The sequence below is a fragment of the Mesocricetus auratus genome, unplaced genomic scaffold, assembly GCF_017639785.1.
Source record: "Mesocricetus auratus isolate SY011 unplaced genomic scaffold, BCM_Maur_2.0 Super-Scaffold_4256, whole genome shotgun sequence".
Taxonomy (NCBI): Eukaryota; Metazoa; Chordata; class Mammalia; order Rodentia; family Cricetidae; genus Mesocricetus; species Mesocricetus auratus.
Window position 1 is genome coordinate 54,420,844 of NW_024429182.1, and position 20,913 is coordinate 54,441,756.

The window sequence follows — 20,913 nt, forward strand, 5'->3', positions numbered from 1 at the left end:
AGAAGTCAGCAGATCCCCTAGAATTGGAGTTACAGTTTTGTGTCACCATGTGGGTACTGGGGATCAAACCTGGGTCCTCTGCAAGAGCAACCAGTGCTCTAAACCACCGAGACATCTTCCTAGCCCTTTGCTTAGTATCTTAAAGTGCAGTGCTTTTGTAGTCATCCTTCTGTTGATGAGAATGCCAGTCTTCACTCACAGTGCTGTTGTGGCATCTCTATCTTTGAATGTGGAATAAAAACTAGAGCCTTTTAATTCTCTGAGGTGTAATTCTGTGGGAATCAAGACTCCAAGCCAGTATTTTTTTTTAATGGCAGCTATCATCAAATCAAAACACAACATGTGTGATTATTTGTTTTGTTTTTGTTTTTACAGGAACATTTCTGTTGCATACAATATCCTCTCTTATTCCTGCTATTCTGCTAATGTGGTAATTTGGAAGATAGCTGTCACCAGGATAATCTGTAATGGGCAAGGAGCCACAGAGAAGAAAACATTTCTTTTAGTTTTAAACCTTGGTTTGAAAGGTAAGATCACCAGTTGTTTCCTTCCTGGAATTCTTGCACATGGGAAAAAGCAGTTAAATGTTCTCTCTTGGCAGTAGAGCCGAGCAAGCAGGTCTGGGCAGTCCATCTGTACTGGAGACTGTGCGGTGCTATGGTGTCTTTTGGAATTTAAACAGCAGCTAGCTGGCTATGGTTTATCTAGGAATCTGCAGAACTCAGTGGGTTCCATGTTCCCAGTGGGGATTGAACTAACCACCAAAGAGCATCCAGGCCTTGCGAGCTGGAATGGTGTTCAGAGGAAGAACATGAGACCTTAGGCCCACACTACCTGACTTATGGGGGGCGGGCAGCGTGGGGGTGTGTGTACATTTTGTGCCAGTGGCTTCTAGCCAGACACCTTGAACTTTTTGAGTCTTGCAGTAACTTTTTTCTTTTTAAGATTTATTTATTTAATGTGCATTGGGATTTTGCCTATATGTCTGCATGAGGGTGTCAGATCTCCCTGGAACTAGAGTTGTGAGCTGCCACTTGGGTGCTGGGAATTGAGCCCAGGTCCTTTGGAAGAACAGCCAGTGCTCTTAACCTCTGAGCCATATCTCCAGCCCCCTCACCATAATTCTTACTGGAACTTTTTCCACAGGGGACTTTTGTGTCTCAGTGAGACTGACCTGCTCATCTGCATTTCTGATTTTCTGTTGGCTCCAGGACGAATTACTCTTGGACTTCCTTTCGTATCTTCTGATTGGCATTGTCTCCTTAGGCCTTTTGACTCTTGGTACTATATTGCCCCATTCATCTCTATTATTGATGTGGAGCTGTAATGCCTTTTGATTCTGATTGCCAGCTGATTGATCCCAGACACACAGAATGATGCTTTGCCTATGATTTGCCAAACCCCCTAGAAGTAGGTGGCCCCTGCACTTCCATAGTGACATTCATTCTCTGCCATATATCACTCTGTGGTTTTCTATAAGTATATCTATATGTCACTGGGTGTGATTTCTGTGTGGGCACTTCCTCCTTTGATTCCTTTAGCCTCTCTCCTCTCTTTGTTCTGTTTTTGTTTTTTGAGGGCTTCTCTGTATAGCTGTGGAGCCTGTCCTGGAACTAGCTCTTGTAGACCAGGCCGGTCTCAAACTCACAGAGATCCACCTACCTCTGCTGGGATTAAAGGCGTGCGCCACCACTGCCCAGCACCTCTGTCCTTTCTTAATCTGCTTTTCTTTTCTTTTTGTTTTGTTTTGTTTTCATGACAATGTCTCCCTCTGTGATGCTATCCTGCTTCAGTCTGCCATGTGCTGGGACTGTTCATTTGCCTTGTGAATTCTTAGAGTATTTAGTTACATTAATGTAATATTCGTTTGTTTGTTTTAAGCTGGATTTTAAGTATTTTCTGAGCAAGGAGTTCTAAATTCTGTTTTGTATGGTTTGTACTTTAAAAAATTATTTTAAAAATATGCATGTTTTGCAAGCATGTGTCTGTGAACTATATGTGTGCATGGTGCCCTAGAAAGTCAAAAGAGGGCCTGGCGGTGATGGCGCACGCCTTTAATCCCAGCACTCGGGAAGCAGAGGCAGGCGGAGTTCTGTGAGTTCGAGGCTGGGCTGGACCGACAGTCTCCAAAACAACCCAGAGAAACCTTGTCTTGTAAAAACAAAAAACAAAACAGAACAAAAAAAGAAAGTCAAAAGAGGGTATTGGATCCCCTGGAACTGTAGTTACAGATGCTTGTGAACTGCCATGTTCTGGGAACTGAACCTGGATCCTCTGGAAGAGCAGACAGTGCTTTTAATCACTGAGCCATCTCTCCAGCCCCTAGTTAGTACTTTTTGACTAATAAAATTCATTAATGTTTTGTGATATTTCTGAGGAGATTATTTTTGATAGTGTTTTCATTGTCTTCTGTTTTTCTTTGTTGACAGAGGGTCCTTAGTATTGGCAATATATAGAATGCTCTCTTCTCTTTGGTTAGTCTTTTTTCTTTATCATTTCTCCTCACTATCTTGCTGTTCTATGTTAGGATGAGGAAGCATAAGAAAAGTTAGATGTTTCTAGTGGTCCTAGAGTCATTGGCAGGTGGCTAAAGAGGATTCCTAGACTGCAACTACTCAGGGGGTGTAGGTAGAGTAAATGTCCATTATAACAGGCCACTTAGAAAATAGTTTTGGTTTTGCAGACAAAACTAGAAATGCCAAAACGAATGTTAGGAGGATCCTTATGACAGAAGGGATACATTTTTAGACTTCCATTGATGAGATTCAAAATATAGCAGTTGTGTTTTTTTTTTTTTTTCTGATGCAGAGTTTTCTATGGAGGAGACTGATTCTTTTTCTAGGAGTTAATACTTCACCTAATAGTTCTCAAAGTTAGAACTGCCCTCTCAGCTATCTCAAATCAGATATATCTCTACCATTAATGCTGATCAGTGACATCATTACAGATTTCATCTTTGAAATTATCTGTGTGTGCATGTGTGTACATATGCACATGATGTAGTATCAAAGATAATAGAACAAATTGAGGAAGCTAGTTTCTGTGCTTCCACTATATGGATCCTGGGGATAGACCTCAGGCTATTAGGTTGGTGCCCTCAGTATCTCATGGCCTCAGAGTGTCCTTTTACATGGACCAGTGCTGCTGCAGCTGACTTCAATTGAGTGTGCTAAGGATTTGGGTGGTGTGTGTTGAGTTTTGTTAGATCTTTTGATGTTGTCAAGTTGTTACATTGTAAATCCTCAACTAAAGGCTAAAGTGAGAGCTTCTCACCTTATCAGTCAGATGACTTTTCAAAAGTGAAAGCTTCCTTTGCCCTTGTGTTGGGATCTAAAAACACTACTTCACTGTGATTTGAGCTTAGAAAATTAATCTGTTGTGTTTTTATGTGGCAGTCACATTTCTACGAGTAATTTATGACATCACAGGAAGTGTCTAGAACAGCTTAACTTTCCCTATGATCAAAGTAGCTAGCTGTGTGAATGACTTTGGAGTACGAGGTGCCCGGGTTACTTTCTGTGCAGTTGTGGATTGAATGTAGCAGGAAACACGTCACCATGACACCAGCAGCTGTCACAGTCTCCATAGCCATTTATTGTTCAGTAACTGCACAAGAACTATTCTCATTCAGTAAAATTCAGTCTTGCCTTGAGCTTAAAGTTCAAAATAAAACCTTACCACCAGTAAATCATTAAGCTGCTTTGTGACAGAACAAGTCCTGAAGACATATGCCTATAAGAAGTGCATACAAGTGCATTGTGGAAACACCTGATGTCATGGCGTGACAGCTTAAGCATTGCCTAGTGCCTGCTGATGAATAGTAGGAGAATGACCATAGTTTGAATTAACTTACAGGTTTAGAAGTTTGATAAATTTGTTCTGCTAAACCTCTTCTAGGTTTCATATATCATTTTGTCAGGTGTTTTTGTTTTGTTTTTTGGAGACAGGGTTTCTTTGTGTAGCCCTGGCTGTCCTGAAACTAGCTCTGTAGGCCAGGCTGGCCTTGAACTCACAGAGATCCTTCTGCCGTTGCCTCCTGAGTGCTAGGATCAAAGGTGTATGCCACCACTGCCTGGCCATGTTTTGTTTTGTTTTTTTAAGCTGTAGCTATAACTATATCATGTTGAGTTATAGCATGTTACAGCAGATTCTGTTTTAAGTTACCTTAGCTGGTTTGAAAATTTTTGTGTATAGGAGTTTTATGAAGACTATTCTTAGAGAAACCAAAACCTCAAAGAGTGTTGGATTTGTAACAAAACCAGTAACAGTCTTATTTTCACTTTTCTCATTTCCTACAGACGTGGACCTGCTTAGTTGGCTCTGTTCATCTCCAGTGTCTTAAGTGCCTCTGTTCCACTTTGGCTATGAAGAGGGGTTGGATATGTTGCATGTGTAACTCCTTCCCCCTTCATTTTTTAATAGTTAAAACACATCTTTTAACTGAGATCAATATTAAATGTAGGAATGATTTGGTTAATTATTCCTTAAAGCTCTGACCTATTTGCAGAATATTTCATCATAGTGAGATACATCCAGCAACTTGTCTGCCCTTCTCATTGGAAAAAATCCTGTCTGGAACCCTATAGCTGCTGTGCCTTACATCTGCAAGGCATCTTGACTTCTAGTTTACTATGTGCTTGCCTTGCTTTGTGAAGTGCAGTTTGAGGGGCTGCTTGAGAAAGGATGGGAATCTGCAGAACTTCTTTTTCTGAAGTGTCCTTTACTATAGGAGGGCTGGTGTCATTTTATTATTCTGTGTTGTTTCTGTGGGTTTCTCTCCACTAGAGAGATTTTAAGACTATCTTTGCAGCCGTGGGATTTCATGAACATCTAAGAGACTTTGTCTCACCAGTGTTTGGATTGGCCTGTGCAGGTGGGTTTCTGAAGACAGCTCTGTTTGATTAATTCTGGAAAATACCATTTTATTTTGTGTTCATCTATCAGCCAAGCACTGTGGATTTCAAGTTTGAGCCAAACCTTGGCTACATGGTGAATTTTTTAAAAAGTAGGACTATGGGCTGGAGAGGTAGTTTAGCAGTTAAGAACCCTTGCTGCGCTTGCAGGTGACCCAGGTCACTACCAAGGTCTCACATTGGACTGCTTCCTACCACCTTTAACTCTTAACTCCAAGGTGATCCAGCAACCTTTTCTGGTCTCCACAGGGACTTCAGGCACATGATGCATATAAATGAAGATAGATTTTTAAGGAGTAGGGCGTGGAATATAGCTCAGTTGTATGTAGAATGCTTGCCTAGCATGCCAGAGGCCCTAGGTTCAGTTCCCATTCCCCCCTCCCTACCCCCCCATAAGAAAATTGTATGAGCATATTATACTAAAACCAGTTTTATTTGGGTACTAGACTTCCCAAATGTTCTCTGTTTTCAGTCTTTTCATTCATTGGGTGTCGTTCCTATTTTTTGTGCCTTTATATTGCACTAAAATTACTATAGGAGAGAAGGATTATTTGGGACCATGGCCACTAAGCCTGTGACAAGCTTCAGAACCTCTCTTGGGATTCCATGTTAGCCCATATGTAGCTATAGCTTATATGGTTTCCATCACAATTACTTTTATTTTTATTTTTATTTTTTGCCATGCCACGAGGTGTTTTATTTTCATCAATCATACAAATAATTTTCTATAATATCCCAGGGCAAACCGGTGAAATTTGGCAGTCCGATTAGTGAGGGGTCCCCCTTCAGAGACCCGCGGGCCGGTGGCATTGGCACGGAATGCCCGGGTTCACAGTGCAGCTTGTGGCTCGCGTCCATTTGCAGGTGGCTAGTCCTCCACATCACGAGGGGGTCTCGGACACAATTACTTTTATAAGACAGTGTAGTGATCATGTAGTACAGCCTTCTTCCAGAACAGAAACTGTCCTTGCAGAGAGACTCACAGAGTCTGTGTAGATGGAGTCAGTGCTCTCTGCCTACCATGTGAGTTCCAGGAATCAAATTCAGGCTGCCAGGCTTGGCAGGCAACAAGTGCTTTTTACCCCACTGAGTCACTGCATACTTGTTTGTGTTGTTTGAGAATAGCTCTCCTAGTTACCACTGTGTCTCTTGTTTGGGTATATGGGCCTAGCTCATCTGTTGATGCCATGAGTCCTGCTTGGTGAATCAGAGGTTTGGGGAACCTTGAATGCTCTGATGGAAACTCATTTCTTCCTCTCCTGCTTGTGATCACTCATCTTCTGCATTGTACAGATTTCCTTCTCCTCAGAAAAAAAACATGTCATTTTTTTCTAGGACACAGGCTTCTGGGAAAACCTTGCTTCTAATTTGTCTTTGCTCTTACTTACCCTTTTCCTTCCCATTCAAGCCTCATTTTAAAATAAAACTAAGAGCCTCCTATTCCTTGGATAGGTCATTCTTCACATAAACTTAACTGTTGCTTTTGAAATTATGTAAAACAGATTCTCATGTCTAGTTATGATTGCTTAATGATGTTTCCAACACCATCAGACCATGATCTATAAGAGTATGTTGCCCAGTAATATTCAATCTGAGTTTATGATGTTCTCAAAATGTCAAAATTACCTAATGGATATGCTTCTTAGACAGGTCCCCTTGGAAGGGATCATGGCTGTTTATTCAAGTTGAACATGCATATTTATAGAGGAACAGACTATAGTACTTGAAATATTTCAATTAGTTAACAAAAAGTAAGTGGATTTTTCTTGTCTGTGCTCCAACATGCCAAACTTTGTCATGCTCCTCCTCCTCCTCCCCCTCTCATTTTGTGTGTGTCTTGCCTGGATATATGTATGTGACAGGTGCCTCAGGAGGTTAGAAGAAGGCTTTGGAGCCCCTGGAATTTGAGTTAAGAATGGTTGTGAACCACCTTGTGTGCTGGGAATTGAACCCAGGTTCCCTAGAAGAGCAACAAGTGCTCTTAACTGCGGAACCATTTCTTTAGCTACCCACTCCCCCAGATTATTTTATGTATGGGTATTTTACCTGCATATGTGTAGGTGCACCCTATGTATTCCTGGTGATTGCATAGATCAGGAGAGGGCATCAGATCCTTTGGAACTAGAAGTACAGATAGTTGTGAGTGCTGGAAATTGAACCCAGGTCCTCTGGAAGAGCAGCCAATGCTCTTAACTGCTAAGTCAAGAACTGGATGATGAGATTTCCTGCTTGCTGAATGTTCTCTGCATCACAGTAGTACATTTAGACCATGTTGTATGGAAGCATCTGTTTTTTTGAGCATTGTGTTTGCCAGGTGGCTAAGAATTCCACAGGTAAGCAGCAAGTCTGTCATTCAGTACCAAAGTACAATGAGGAATAAAAAGCATCAACTAGATTTTGACAGTGTGGAAATTTGTTGACAGTGAAAAAGGCATGGTATTTAGGAGAAATAATTTTTCAGAGTTGAACCATTGCAGAATCTTCTCTAGATTGATCCCTTTTAGGTCAGGCTTTGCTCTCTCCCCTCTCTGTAGTGATATATCCTCTGCAAAGTGAGTACTTGTTCATCTTCAGTGTGTCTACTCCCATTCATTAGTGTTTCTGAAAGTCAGAAAAGTACTTTGTGTGGTCCCTATTGTCAATGATGAGATGTCTCTTTTTCTCAGTTAAAATTCATTGATCTCTCTGGTTCTGCAGCAAACCTGAGCTTGTTGTATATTTATGTTGAGCCTTTCAAGGTCTGGCCTGGTATTGCTCTTTCCCTTTCTGCCTTCTGTTCTGGTTGCCTTCTTTCCTGCTGTGAGATTGCCAAAGCCTGTTGAATCTCTTGTCTCTTATCTGCATTTAGATCTGCGCACCCCCACTAGATACTCACTATCCTCTTTTCTCCCTTTCCTTCTTCCTGAGGCAGAGTCTCATCTGTATTCCAGGTTGTCCTTGAACTTGAACCTTGAGTGTGGGATTATAGGCCGGTATCACCATGCTTGGCCCCAGTCCTTTGAGGCTTACTTATAATGGAGTCCAGTGGCAGGCTGTCCTCCACAGACCATTCTTGCTGTGGAGCAAACATGGAGGGTTTTGCTTCCTTTGTCTGTTAAGGCTTTCTCTGTGTCTTATATTTTTTCATGCATTCAGCACCATTTGTTTTACTCCTGTATTATTGACACAATGAAATTAGCATTAAAAAGTTTCATGGGACTGGTCGGTGGTGGTGAATGCCTTTAACTCCAGCACTTGGAAGGCAAAGGCAGGTGGATCTCTGAGTTCAAGGCCAGCCTGGTCTACAAAGCGAGTTCCAGGACAACCAGGTCTGTTACTTGTACAGAGAAACCTTGTCTTGAGGGAAAAATGTTTCACGGATTCATTTTTTTAATTTCCTTTTTCAAAGAAAAGTAGGCTTATCAACAGTGTTCTGGCATACCTGGATATGACAAAACTGATTGCTTTTGACCATGTTAGAGCCAATAAAAGCAACAGGCTTCTGCTTTCTCCAAGGAAATGCCTTCTGCCACTTCCCTGTCTGTAATCTGGGCACCCAGGAGGTGAAAGTAGGACAATATGGAGTTTGAAGTTAGCCTGCCTATGTCTCCGGACTCTGTCTCACAGACAGACAAAACCACCATTTTGTTGGAGTGGGAGAGGTGGCTCTAGTATTATGTAGCTGAGATTGCTGATCGCACTGTCTCTACCTTCTAGTGCTGGGATTACAGGTGTGCCTGCCTACTTTGCCTCCTCTGGCCTTTATATTGAAAAATGTTGTTAATGACTAACTTTGGTTGTAGAAAGATTGTAGGGACTATTTGAGTACTACTACGAGAGGACTTTTGGTTAGTCACTGCAACAGCTTTTTGTTTGTTTTTTCGAGACAAGTTTTCACTGTGTTGTGTATGCAGTCCAGGCTTCCCTTAAAACTGAGAGATCCTCCTGCCTCTGCTGGAATTAAAGGTGTGCACCACCACCTCCCAGCAACTGAAACAATCTTAAATGATGTAGGGTCTAATTGTTGCATGCATAGCATGGTAGGTGACACATGGCTCTTGAGAACTTCAAATAGGGAAGCCCAGATTTTATGTGCTATAGGTGTAAGATATACATTGAATTTCCTCAGGCTTTTCACTTAGTTTTTGTATATGCATATGTGTGGTTGTGTGAGGACAACTTGGGTGTCATTCCCCAGGAGCCACCTTGTTTTGGTAGAGGATCTCCTGCTGCTCTGATGCTTGTGGGTTAGGCAAGGTTGACTGGCTGGCAAGCCCCATGGCTTCACCTTTCCTAGCCTCTCAGTGCTGGGATTATAAGAATGTACCACTTTTACGTTGAGTTCTGTGGCTCTAACTCAGGTCTTCATGCTTGTATAGCAAGCAAACTTTATTGATTGAACTGTCCTTCCAGTTCAATCTTACCTTTCTGATGTGCTACTAAAAACTTTATACTTAGATGTGGCTCACATGGTATTTGCATTAAGTAAGTGTCACTTGGGATGTAGGAGCCTCCTGGGAGGGTTGAAAGGAGACTTGGAATGTATAGGAATGAGGTGTGCTTCCATGCTTTTGAATACATATGTAAGAGTGTGTTTAATTGGTGTTTTAAAATATTTCCTTCATAACATTCTTTAAATAATATTAAAAGTTTCAGACACTTTTTTTGGGGGGGGTTCTCTGTATTGCTTTGGAGGTTGTCCTGGCCTTGAACTCAGAGATCAGCTTGCCTCTGCCTTCCAAGTGCTGAGATCAAAGACCTGTGCCACCAAACGCCTGGCTCAGGCACATTTTGTTTGCTGAGTCTTTTCTGATGTGTTACTTGGACAGAAGCAGCTGTCCCTATTTCTTTCCTTTTGTTTGTTGTGCTCCACATGTTGAGGTAACTACAACCACTGATGTGTGAGTTGTCCTGGCAGTGTTTACTGCAAGCCTGAGTTTTTGCTCTGGTGTTCCCTTTGGACTTGGAATTGTGTGGGGCTAGTTCTGAAATGATACAGATTTGACTGGGCTAGCATGTTACTGTGTTGTAGGCAGAGTTTTCCTGTCCTATCAGCATTTCCAAAAACTTAATATTAATTATAAATGCTTGGCCGATAACTCAGGCTTATTACTAACTACCTCTTATAACTTAAATTAACCCACTTCTATGTACTGCCCATGGCATTTACCTCTCTGGCATGTTTTGCTTACTCTCCACTGACTGATGACTCCTCTGTATTTCTTTCCTTCTTCCCAGAATTCTTCTAGTTTGGTTTTCCCGTCCAATTTTTCCTTCCTAGCTGTAGGCTAGTAAGACATATTTACAGTGTACAAAGATTGCTTGACAGCACCGTGTATTCTCATAGAACCTTGTGCCTCAAGCCTTCCTTTAATGCTTTACTGTTGGCTGTCTGAAATCCCTTACCATTTTGAGTTGTTTTTGGAGTATTTGAACGGTTTTTGTTTTGTTTTGTTTTGTTTTTTTGCCTTGCACCCAGCCAGTCTTGGGTATAGCTGTCACACAGGGCAAGGTATGGACTGAACCCACTTCTTTCTGCAGAGAGCAGTGCTTAGTTGAAATAGAGAGCTCTTTGAATGATATGGTTCTGAATTTGATGCTATTACAGTTCTTACTATTCCTGCAGTGCACAGTTCATTCTAGGGCAACAACCATCAGTAGTTTCTCTTTTCAGAGTAACCAGTAGCTTCTGGTATTTGCCTTTTTAGCGTTCGGTGTCATTGTTTGGGGAGTCATATGGTATGTTTCTCCTGTGTCCTGTTGGGACTGAGAACACAGTCCCATGCTTACATTAGTATACTTTTCATGGTTATATAATCAAACATGTTTACTACAGTTTTTGAAAATATAGGCTAAATTGATCCTTAGTTGTTCCTTTGAATAGCAATTGATTAGCACTAGCTTACACTCATGGCATCAGGTAGATAATGCAGAGTTTTGGGCTGGAGCAGTTCTTTCCTGAATGAGAAATCAGGATACATTTTAACAAGGTGACTCCTTGCCCATGAAAGCTTGAGGAGCACTGCTCTAAGCTCTCAGGTGTCATTTTGGCATGCTACTGAATAGTAAGCTTCTGTTTGCAGTAGGTTGCAGCTGCTCAACACCCCACACCCCACCCCCACTCCCAGTCAGCTAATGTAGAGCTGCTGGCTTAAAGTGCTGAGATGAGGTCTCAGGACTGCGAGCTCCAGCAGTGCTGCAGCTGGCAATAGAATCCAGGGCTCTGTGAATACTTACTTGCACTGAAGAGGCTTCCAGAGGTGTTCTAGTTAGGAATACTGCTGCTGTGACAGAACACTATGATCAAAAAGTAAAGAGGAAAGGGTTTATTTGGCTTACGTTTCATATCGCTATTCATCATCAAAGGAAACCGGGGCAGAAACCTGGAGTCAGGAACTAATCCTGAGGTATAGAGCCTGCTTAAAGAATCTAGGACCACCATCCCAGGGAAGACACCACCCACAATTACTAATGAAGAAAATGCCTTACAGCTAGATCATATGGGGGCATTTTCTCAATTGAGAGTCCCTCCTTTCAGATAAATCTAGTTTGTGTATCAGGTTAACATAAAAGGTAATGCACAAAGGGTAATGTGTTACTTGATGGAAGCAAGTGCATCATGCCTAAGTTCTTTGGGTGTGCTGGTGTTCTGTGTGTGAACAAGACCATGATAGGTTCTACAGACTAGTGAGTGTTTCTTATCACACCTCTTGCATATAGTTCCTCACACCTGCCTAAAGCAAAGGAGCACCCTTCTCCTCGAAGACACTGAGTGCTGACGCACTTTGAAAGGAAGGTCTCATGTCCGAGATTGCCTTCCAGAGCCAACTTTGTAGTATCAAACTAGTGTAACAATCCTAATGGATCTGTAATTGAAGCCTTGATTGGAGGTGAATAGGTTTATTGCAGAGATGATAGGTCCTTTGGCCCTATTTTGTGTATGTAGATGGCAATTTTCACTGTGATGATGAAGACCAGCAGAAATCATCTACTGTGTGATCAGGTGATTCCCTGATGATCTGCTTGCTTAAAAAATATCTATTACTTTCATGGGAAAATTTTTTTCAAACTTCTTGGTCCAATTTGTAAAAGAAGCTCAGGATCTTGATAAAGGGAGGTATCCTGGTCTCTCACCAAACCTGTCATGTTGCTGACCTAGGAGAGATTGAACTCTTGCTTATCACTTGGCTGAATTGTGGATTTTAAATATATTTATGTCTGCTGCAAATACTTTCTTAGGTTTAGGCATGATGGTACGTATGTATAATCCTAGGATTTTTAAGGCAGAAGTATGAGGATCAGTTGAAGGCCAGCTTCAGTAATATAGTGAATTTGAGGCTACTTGGGGCTATATGAGACTCTGTCTTAACCCTATTCTCTTTCCCATCCCCCAGTGTTTTCTTGCTTTTATTGTTGTTAATTCTTACTCAATTTTGTTGTTGTTTTATTTTGTTTTTGCAAATCTTAGCTTGTTGTTAGTTTTTAAGACAAGATCCTACTATGTAGCCCAAGCTAGTCTTGAGCTTAGATTCTTTTAACCTCAGCTTCCTAAGTGGTGAGATTATAGTCTCAGGTTCCCATGCCTAACTGGAATAGTTCCATTTTAATTTTTCCTTTTTTTTCTTTTTTGGAGGCAGGGCTGGGAATTTGGTCTGTAGATTAGGCTGGCCTCAAATTCATAGAACTCTGCCCACTTGTTTCTCAAATGCTGGAATAGTTCCATTTAAAATTTTATATTTATTTTTATTTTATATGCATTTTTTCCCCTATGTGTATATCTGTGTGAGGATGTGAGATCTTGGAATTATATAGACAGTTGTGAGCTGCCATGTGAATTTGAACCCAATTTCTCTGGAAGAACAATCAGTGCTGTCAACCTCTGAACCATCTCCGGCCCGAATAGGCAACAGCTTTTTTTTTTTTTTTTTTTTTTAAGATTTATTTATTTATTATGCATGCAATATTCTGCCTGCATGTATGTCTGCAGGCCAGAAGAGGGCACCAGATCTCATTATTAGATGGTTGTGAGCCACCAAGTGGTTGCTGGGAATTGAACTCAGGACCTTTGGAAGGAGCAGTCAGTGCTTTTAACCACTGAGCCATCTCTCCAGACCTTAAAATATGTAGCCCACTCTGTCCTCGAACTCATGATCTTTCTGCCTTTGCCTCCTTCAGCAAATCCTACCGGTATGTGCCACTACAACTGACCATTTTTCTTTTTTAAAGACTACATTTTACTTGAGGAAGGACAGTTGAACTTCGTAATTTTTATTTGTTTGTTTTTTTTTTGTTTTTCCAGACAGGGTTTCTCTCTGTAGCCTTGGCTGTCTTGGAACTCACTCTGTAGACCAGGCTGGCCTTGAACTCACAGAGATTTTAGTGTAAGGATTAAAGGTGAATGACACACACACACACACACACACACACACACACACACACACACACACACACACACACCACACACACACACACCCTGCCCCAGCTGTAATTGTTATTTTGTATCTAGCCTTGAACTCACAGAGATTTTAGTGTAAGGATTAAAGGTGAGTGACACACACACACACACACACACACACACACACACACACAACTGATTTACCAGTGTCTATTGTATCCAGTCAGCTTGCTACTGGACTATACAGCAAAACAGGTTATGTTTGCTAGGAGAGTTTACTGTGATTACATATTGATACTGAGTTAGTGGCATTCACAATATAAAGAACAATCACTGTGGGAATTATGTACTACGCAGTGTGGTGGTGAAGGAATCAATCATTTTACAATAAATGCTGAAAAATTTTCTCAGTGTTAAAGTTCATATTTAAAATAGCTTATATTTTAGGTAAATACTTCAAAACACAGCTTTGAGTTAGGGGATTAAAAAGCCTGGGCTGTAGTTGTTGTTTTTAATGCCTTAACTCTTGGGAGGCCTGTCACTCAGCTCCAAATAAATAGATGGGATGCTATTCTTACTTATGAAATGCCTGATCTTTGCTTGGCTTGTTTCTAGTCAGCTTTTCTTAAATTATCCGATCTACCTTTTGCCTCTGGGCTTTTACCTTTCTCTATTTCTATATATTTTTTCTTATTTCATGTCTGGCTGTGTGACTGGCCTCCAGCATTCTCCTCCAAAGGCGGAGTTTCTATCCCACCAGGTCCCGCAGCCCTTTAGTCCCAAGTAAACACACAGAAGCTTATATTAATTATAATATTGTCTGATGGCTTAGACTTCTTAATGGCTAGCTCTCTTAATTAACTCTTAACTATTAATCTATGTATTTCCACATGGCCTTATCTTACCAGAGAATGTCCAGGTGCCCTACCTTCCCCGTAGCTATTCTCTATCTACTCTCTCTGTGTTCCTCTTCCCAGCATTCCTAGTCTGGTTGCCTGGTGTATGCTTCTGCCTAGGTACTGCCAATCAGCATTTATTCATCAACCAATAAGAGGAACATACATTCACAGTATACAGAAGGACATCCCCTATGACTCTTCTGCTCCTTTTCTTGCTCCTCCCTCTTCTCTTTTTGTCTTATTTATTCTCTCTTCCTGGCAACCCCTCCTATCCCTCTCCTACCTAGTTATTGGCCATTCAGCTTTTTATTAGACCAATCAGGTATTTTAGGCAGGCAAAGTAACCCAGTTTCACGGTGTTAAACAAATGCAACATAAAAGAATGCAATATGTCTTTGCACTATTAAACAAATATTCCATAGCATAAATGAATGTAACACATCTTCAACTAATAGTCTACAGCACTGAGCCAGTAGGAAGGCCATTCTACTATACACATAGACCTGATGGACACTGGGCTTATTGTTTTGAGTGGCTTATAACAGCCTGGGCAAGGCATAGGTCTCTAGGTAGCTTCCTTTTGTCAATTTGAAACTTTTTTTTTAAACACTTCCATCATCTTTTAGGGCCGTTCTGGTCATTAGCAACTGGCTAAATGTAACGGGGGCAGCATGTAGGTTTTCTGATCAATTGCACAGTATGACAAAGTTTCTCATCTACCTAATACCTACCTGTGTATGCAGCTGGATGCCATCCCATGCATGGGGTGTACCCAGGAGGGCAGAGCAAGCTAGCTGCATAGCTGTAGCAGGGCAGGTTGCAGCTTTGGTAGACAATGCCTGGAAGAATTTAGGAGGTAAGAGAACACAACTGCAGGAGGAACTTCTTAAAGGTCAGAAGACACTGTGCTTTCTGTGAATGGCCAGATAGTAAATAGTTTAGATTTTGTGGGCCACAGATAAGCTCTGTCACATTCCTTCCTCCAACTCAAACCTAACCCCATTTAAAAAATATCAAAACTATTCTTAATAGGCAGATGGTTGGGTTGGGCTGGGTTGGTTGGGTTGGGTGTGTTTGCCAACCCATGCTCTTGTTTCATCGTGACTAATTGGTCTTTTTGCAAATCCTATATTTGACAGATTTCCTGTATAAGAGTAAGATTTGGGCAGTTTCACTTGGAGTGGGTAAATCCACTTGATTCATAATTGAGAGTTGTAACTGCAGTTTGTAGGCATCTATAGTATTTACTCTGATTTTTTTTCTGATAGGATCTTGGCCAGTGCATTCTGGAGTAGTGAGGCTGTAAAAAATACAGTTTAAAAAAAGTTGGGATTTTTAAAGATTTTGCAAATAAGTGAGCAGCCGCTACTTTAGTAGAAGATTATAGGTAACACTGATGATGACACTGATGATATGACTTTGTGCCCCTAAAAAGAGACAGCCTTTCCCTTTCTCTTTGGGAATTTAAAAAGAAAAACTGCTCTTGTTTCCTTTCCTTTTTTGACATTATTTTCTGGTACTGTTTGTGCTTGTCAACTGATTAGGATAAAATGACATGGGTTTTGTTTTGTTATTGGCTATTTTCCCCCAATCTGAAAACCAAAGCAGTATGTATGTCTTAATTAAGGTTTCCCACTACTGACTTTTTTGGGCTGGTTTTCCGTTGCTTCTTGCCATCTTTGCCTTGACTTCCTAATCACAGCTAGCTTGGCATTGTATTTAAATTAGGCAGCTGCTTAAATACCTTCTGCTGACTGCCAAAGAGCTTTCTATAGGTCTCTTCTTGCCTCCCATCATAGATGAGGAAGGTCTCTTGCTTGTGTGTCTGTTTAAGGAGTTGCATTTCTCTAGCTTGTTTTATCATTTATGTTGTATACATAGAAAAAGGCTGTGCTGCACTGGAAACCTCTGCCTTGCTTCTTCTCAGTGGAGCTGTATCGTTGGTCTGTCTGTCCATGTGTCATCCCCCACCCCCACTCCTCCAAGTGAGATCTGTGAATCTGGGTCATGTGCACTGAACAACTGCTGTTTGTTTTTCCTTGGCTCTCAGTCTTCTTGCTGCTCAAGATTGTGAACAGATTGTCATGTGTTCTTAAGAGCATGTAAAGGCATTATAAACTGAGGCAATGACTTTGGTAACACTTGATACTTGACAGTATTGCTTTCTGAAACTTGTACCCCAAAAATTCTTGAACTTTCTTAATGAGGTTGCATGCTGGGCAGTCAGGCTCAATTCCGAGCATCTGTTATGTGAAGTGGAAACTCCTCTGAAGAACCTACTGTGCATAGCATGCTTTTTAGCTTCTTATTCTTAGATCAGTCACTGTGACTTAAGAGTGTGAGTAAAGTTTGCCTCTATAATTTTTCTGTTTATTTTTATTTTGTCATTTGGTTTTAATTTTTCTAGACAAGATTTCTCTATGTGACTCTGGCTGCCCTGGGACTCACTTTGTAGACCAGGCTGGCCTCAAACTCAGAGATCTGTTTGCCCCTGTCTCCTGAGTGCTGGGATTAAAGATGTGTGTCACCACGCCTAGCTAATTTTTCTACTTTTAAAGAAATAATTTTGAGGTAAATGTTCAGGAGACCTTCGGATGTGGATCAGTTTAGCAAAACACATAGCTAAAAAAGTAGATGTACCTTACATAAATAGGACCGACTTTCCTTTTCTTTCCTGTTGGCTTGTAAGAACACGTAGCTATTGGTGGCTTTTCTGGTGTTAGTCCTAAGAGGATGCACGTTGCTGGGTGGGTATCAAAGCTGTAGCTAATGAAGAGCTTTTGTTTGGGAACATTCAACCTTATGTCTCACCACTCTCAAGGAAGTCTCTGAGCCCTTCTGAGACTAGCAGACTCTGAGTGGTTCTGTTACTGCTGAGGAATGTGCTGAATGACAGTATCTTGTTATTACCTACTGACTAGAAGTGGCCTTTGAGACCTCTGTCACATTCCATGTGTAACACATGCCTTTGACTCTGTGACTTGAAGAACAAGCATTTCATGGTTGTGGGCGTGGAGACCGAGTTCAAAAAGACGATGAGTGAAATGCTTGGGAGGCTGACTTTCAGTTGTTTCTCATAGTGACTTAGGATAGTAAAATTGTCTAATTCTTGAATAATTAAGTTCTGAAGCTTAGTTCTTTCTTGCATTTTTATGACCTTAGACTTTTAGCTATTAATGAACTCACTGGCTGCTTTACAACAGGTCTTCACTCCTTGTTATAAGGAGAGTTCTGGCTAGGCTTCATTAATTGTTATCTGTTGCTGAAGAGGGTGGTTCTATGGAGAATGTATTCTTCATTCTTCAAAAGAGTTGCCATTTTCAGGTTTTTGTTGTTTTTTGAGACAGCTTTGCTGTGCTAGCCCAAACTGGAACACAAACCTCCAGTAATCGCCAAGTGCTAGAATTTTGGGCATGAAGTTTTTTTTGTTTTGTTTTGTTTTTTTGCTTAAACAAGTTTTAAAATTAATAGGCAACATGATTATTGAGGTCAGAAGACAACTTAGAAAAGCTGGTTCTTTCCACTCTGTGAGTCTTGGGGACCTGCCCTCCATTAGCATTGTGTTTGTTTGTTTGTTTTTCCGAGACAGGGTTTTTCTGTGTAGACCTGGTTGTCCTGAAACTCGCTCTGTAGACCAGGCTTGTTTTGTTTTTTAGATGGGGCCTTTTTAAGTAATCTCTGGTGATAGCTTTGTAGATCAGGCTAGTCTTGAATACACAGAGCCTCTGCCTCTGGAGTGATGGGATCAAAGGTGCAGGCCATCATACCCAGCCAACATTAAATTCTCAAAGTGTGAATGAGTTACTTCTTTTCCTGTTAGGTTTTTTTTGTGATAGTGTCTTGCTGTGTAACGCAGGCTGGCCTAGGACTTGTGATCATCCTGCCTCACTAGAATTATGGGTTCTTGCCTGCTTGGCTTGGATGAATTGCTTTTGCAGGTTAAAAATCATTTCAAGCTTTTTTGTTTAGCCTTTTCAGCATTTTAACCAGTTAAAAATATTTCCTGGCATGGGGAGAGGGCTCACATGTTAAGAACCCTTGCATCTGATTTCGAATGCTAGCACCTACTTGGTGGCTCACAGATAATTCATAACTCCATTTCTAAAGCATCCAATAAATACCCTCTTCTGATTTCCATAGCCATTCCATGCAAGTCATGCACATATAAAATAAAAGTAAGTACATTTTTTAAAAAGTTTGTAGAAAGTCTAAAAAGGAAGCCAATAAATCTGTAAAAAAATAGTTTTTTTTTTGAGAAGGTGGGCAAAAATCTTGTTGGTGTTACTCACTAAGAAATCACTTTGTGCTGGGCAGTAGTGGTGTATGCCTTTAATCCAGATTTTGGGAGGCAGAGGTAAATAGATCTCTGAGATCTACAAAGCAAGTTCCAGGACAGCTAGGACTGTTAACAGAGGGAAACCGTGTCTGGAGAAACAATAACAAAAAGAGAAAAGAAATCATTTTGTAAACTGTGCTGGTAGAGGCACACGCTTTTGAGGCAGAGGGAGATCTCTGTGAGTTCAAGGATGGCCTGATCTACAGAGCTAGTTCTAGGACAGCCAAGGTTACACAAAGATACCATGTCTCGAAAGAAAAAGAAAAAATCATTTTGTAGGTTCATTGTGAAATTGCTTTAATTTTATGTTAATACCAAAGTGGCATTGTAGACCACAACTAAACTGAAATTTGTTTTACAAAAAAGTAATAAATAAAGCTGAAATTTTATGAACTACTTTCTGTTTCATTTAGACCAGCATGTTTTGGAAATTTGATCTTCACTCATCATCCCACATAGACACACTTCTAGAGAAAGAAGATGTAACCCTGAAGGAGCTAATGGATGAGGAGGATGTCTTACAAGAGTGTAAAGCACAGAACCGCAAGCTCATAGAGTTTCTGTTAAAAGCAGAATGTCTCGAAGACTTAGTCTCATTCATTATAGAAGAGCCGCCTCAAGACATGGATGAGAAGATCAGATACAAGTAAGAAAATGGCTTCTTTGCCTTAGGCTGGAGTAGAAAATGATTACTCTTGTTGTCTACAAATTCCCTAGAGCCACTGAGATGGTCAAAAGCTACAGGTTTAATAGGGCACACAGTCCATTCTAGAGCCAACTCCAGTGAATCTCAGGCATGTCAGTTGTTAATCTCAGTCATAGTACAACATGCTTAATAAGCGACAAGCCAACTTCTCATATCAGTAAGACATTCAAATAATGTCTTTTTCACTTTCCAGATAGGAAGCCAGAAGTCTCTGACTAGCCAGGATTGCCTAGGGGCCTAGTAGGAGCTTGGGTTTGAAGAGTACTGCTCATATAGTAAGGTCATCTTTCTACTGCCTGAACATTAGGTGTGAATCTTGGTGAATAGTAGTATATTCAGTCAGGGAATGCCCTAATAAATAGAGTGGATTTATCTACTCGTGACTAGTTTAATTGAATCTGTGTACAAACAGCATGGCATAGTAAATGAAAGTCCTTTATTGCTGCCACTTGTAACACTTCTTTGTACACCTCTGGGAACACTAAACACTTCATGGCCTTTTAATCTGGGGGTCCATATCCAATATTGTTGAAGTAGTCAGCCTCTCACACACTGAAGATGAGTCCCTTCAGAAGTAAATGTATGCTGTGATTCCTTTAATATGACAGAGTGGAAGGAATTGTGATCTTAGACACTGGCCTTCCTGCCTCGGGATGACTTTCTTCAGGTGTCTTTTCCTTTTTCTTTTGGGAGAAAATTATGCTGTCAGTAAAATAATACTTCATGCCTTTAAAGTTGTTGATGGTTTGGGTTCTCAAGGAGGCCCTGTTCTCTCCCAGCCTTTAAGATTGACATTAGCTATCATTGGAGATCACAGTGTTCAGTGGAGACCGGTTTCTTACAAAGCAAGAAAAGTGTGTACAGCATAAAATAATAGTGTGTTTCTGTTCCCCTAAACCCCTTGCTGCTTTGGAATTCTTGCCACAGTGAGCTGACATGTAAGTTAGATGGAGCTTATCCAGATCAGAGATGGAGGCAGTATGATAATAGGTCCAGGATAATAGGCCTTCAAGCAAGTCACTGTGGAGTGGTGGGACCCTCTCTTTATGGAAGCTGCAAGTAAACAAGCAGTTGACAGGTTGAGGTTGCAGGTTTTTGTAAACCTGTGAGGAAATAAATGCAGAGCAGATGCCAGCTGTTTCCTGTGGGCCTGTGGCCTACTGAGTGAGATCATAGTGAAGAATGACAGTGGGCCTCTCAAGATCCTGGAAGGTTCCTGTGGAAGGCATAGGTTGGTGTAATGCTCTACTCTCATCCCCCAGTACCTCAGACTGGTGATCTGTTTATCCATTCAGTATACCACGATAGGTGTTTTCCTTAGATGGGATGGAGACTGAGCATTTGATAGCTTATCAGAGCTTCATCATACCACTTGTAACCCACTTGAGCTGAGCAGTGGCCTGCCCATGTATCTGCTGTCATTGCCACAGTTGTGTATAATACAGTTTCTTGGAAACCAGCAGCCCCTAACTTGTCTCTCAGAGTTTGCTACTTCTCTGTCCACTTGGGCTATGATGACTGTCAGGACACTGTATCCTCACTGAGAAATTTCTATTGTTACAGTGTAACATCCTTGGCTCTTGAGTCCTGTGCTGCATGCACCATAGTTGTGATGCAACAGAAGTATCTTATTGAACCTTGGTTTAAAGGCAATTTTTAAAAGACAAATTAGAAAATTAATTTTA

General features: G+C 41.0%; 1 protein-coding gene across 18 annotated transcripts in view; it reads left to right on the forward strand.

Moving 5' to 3' along the window:
* The window catches only part of Ppp6r3 (protein phosphatase 6 regulatory subunit 3), a 112,876-nt gene that overhangs the window by 28,139 nt on the left and 63,824 nt on the right, over positions 1–20,913 (forward strand). For 17 of the 18 annotated variants that reach the window (XM_040750457.1, XM_040750463.1, XM_040750472.1 and 14 more), the window contains exons 2-3: positions 376–527; positions 18,936–19,168. In XM_040750457.1, the coding sequence (XP_040606391.1) occupies positions 18,942–19,168 (227 nt within the window). In that variant the 5' untranslated portion in view covers positions 376–527; positions 18,936–18,941. The remainder of the gene's footprint in view (positions 1–375; positions 528–18,935; positions 19,169–20,913) is intronic. The other variant, XM_040750439.1, reaches the window with a different exon arrangement.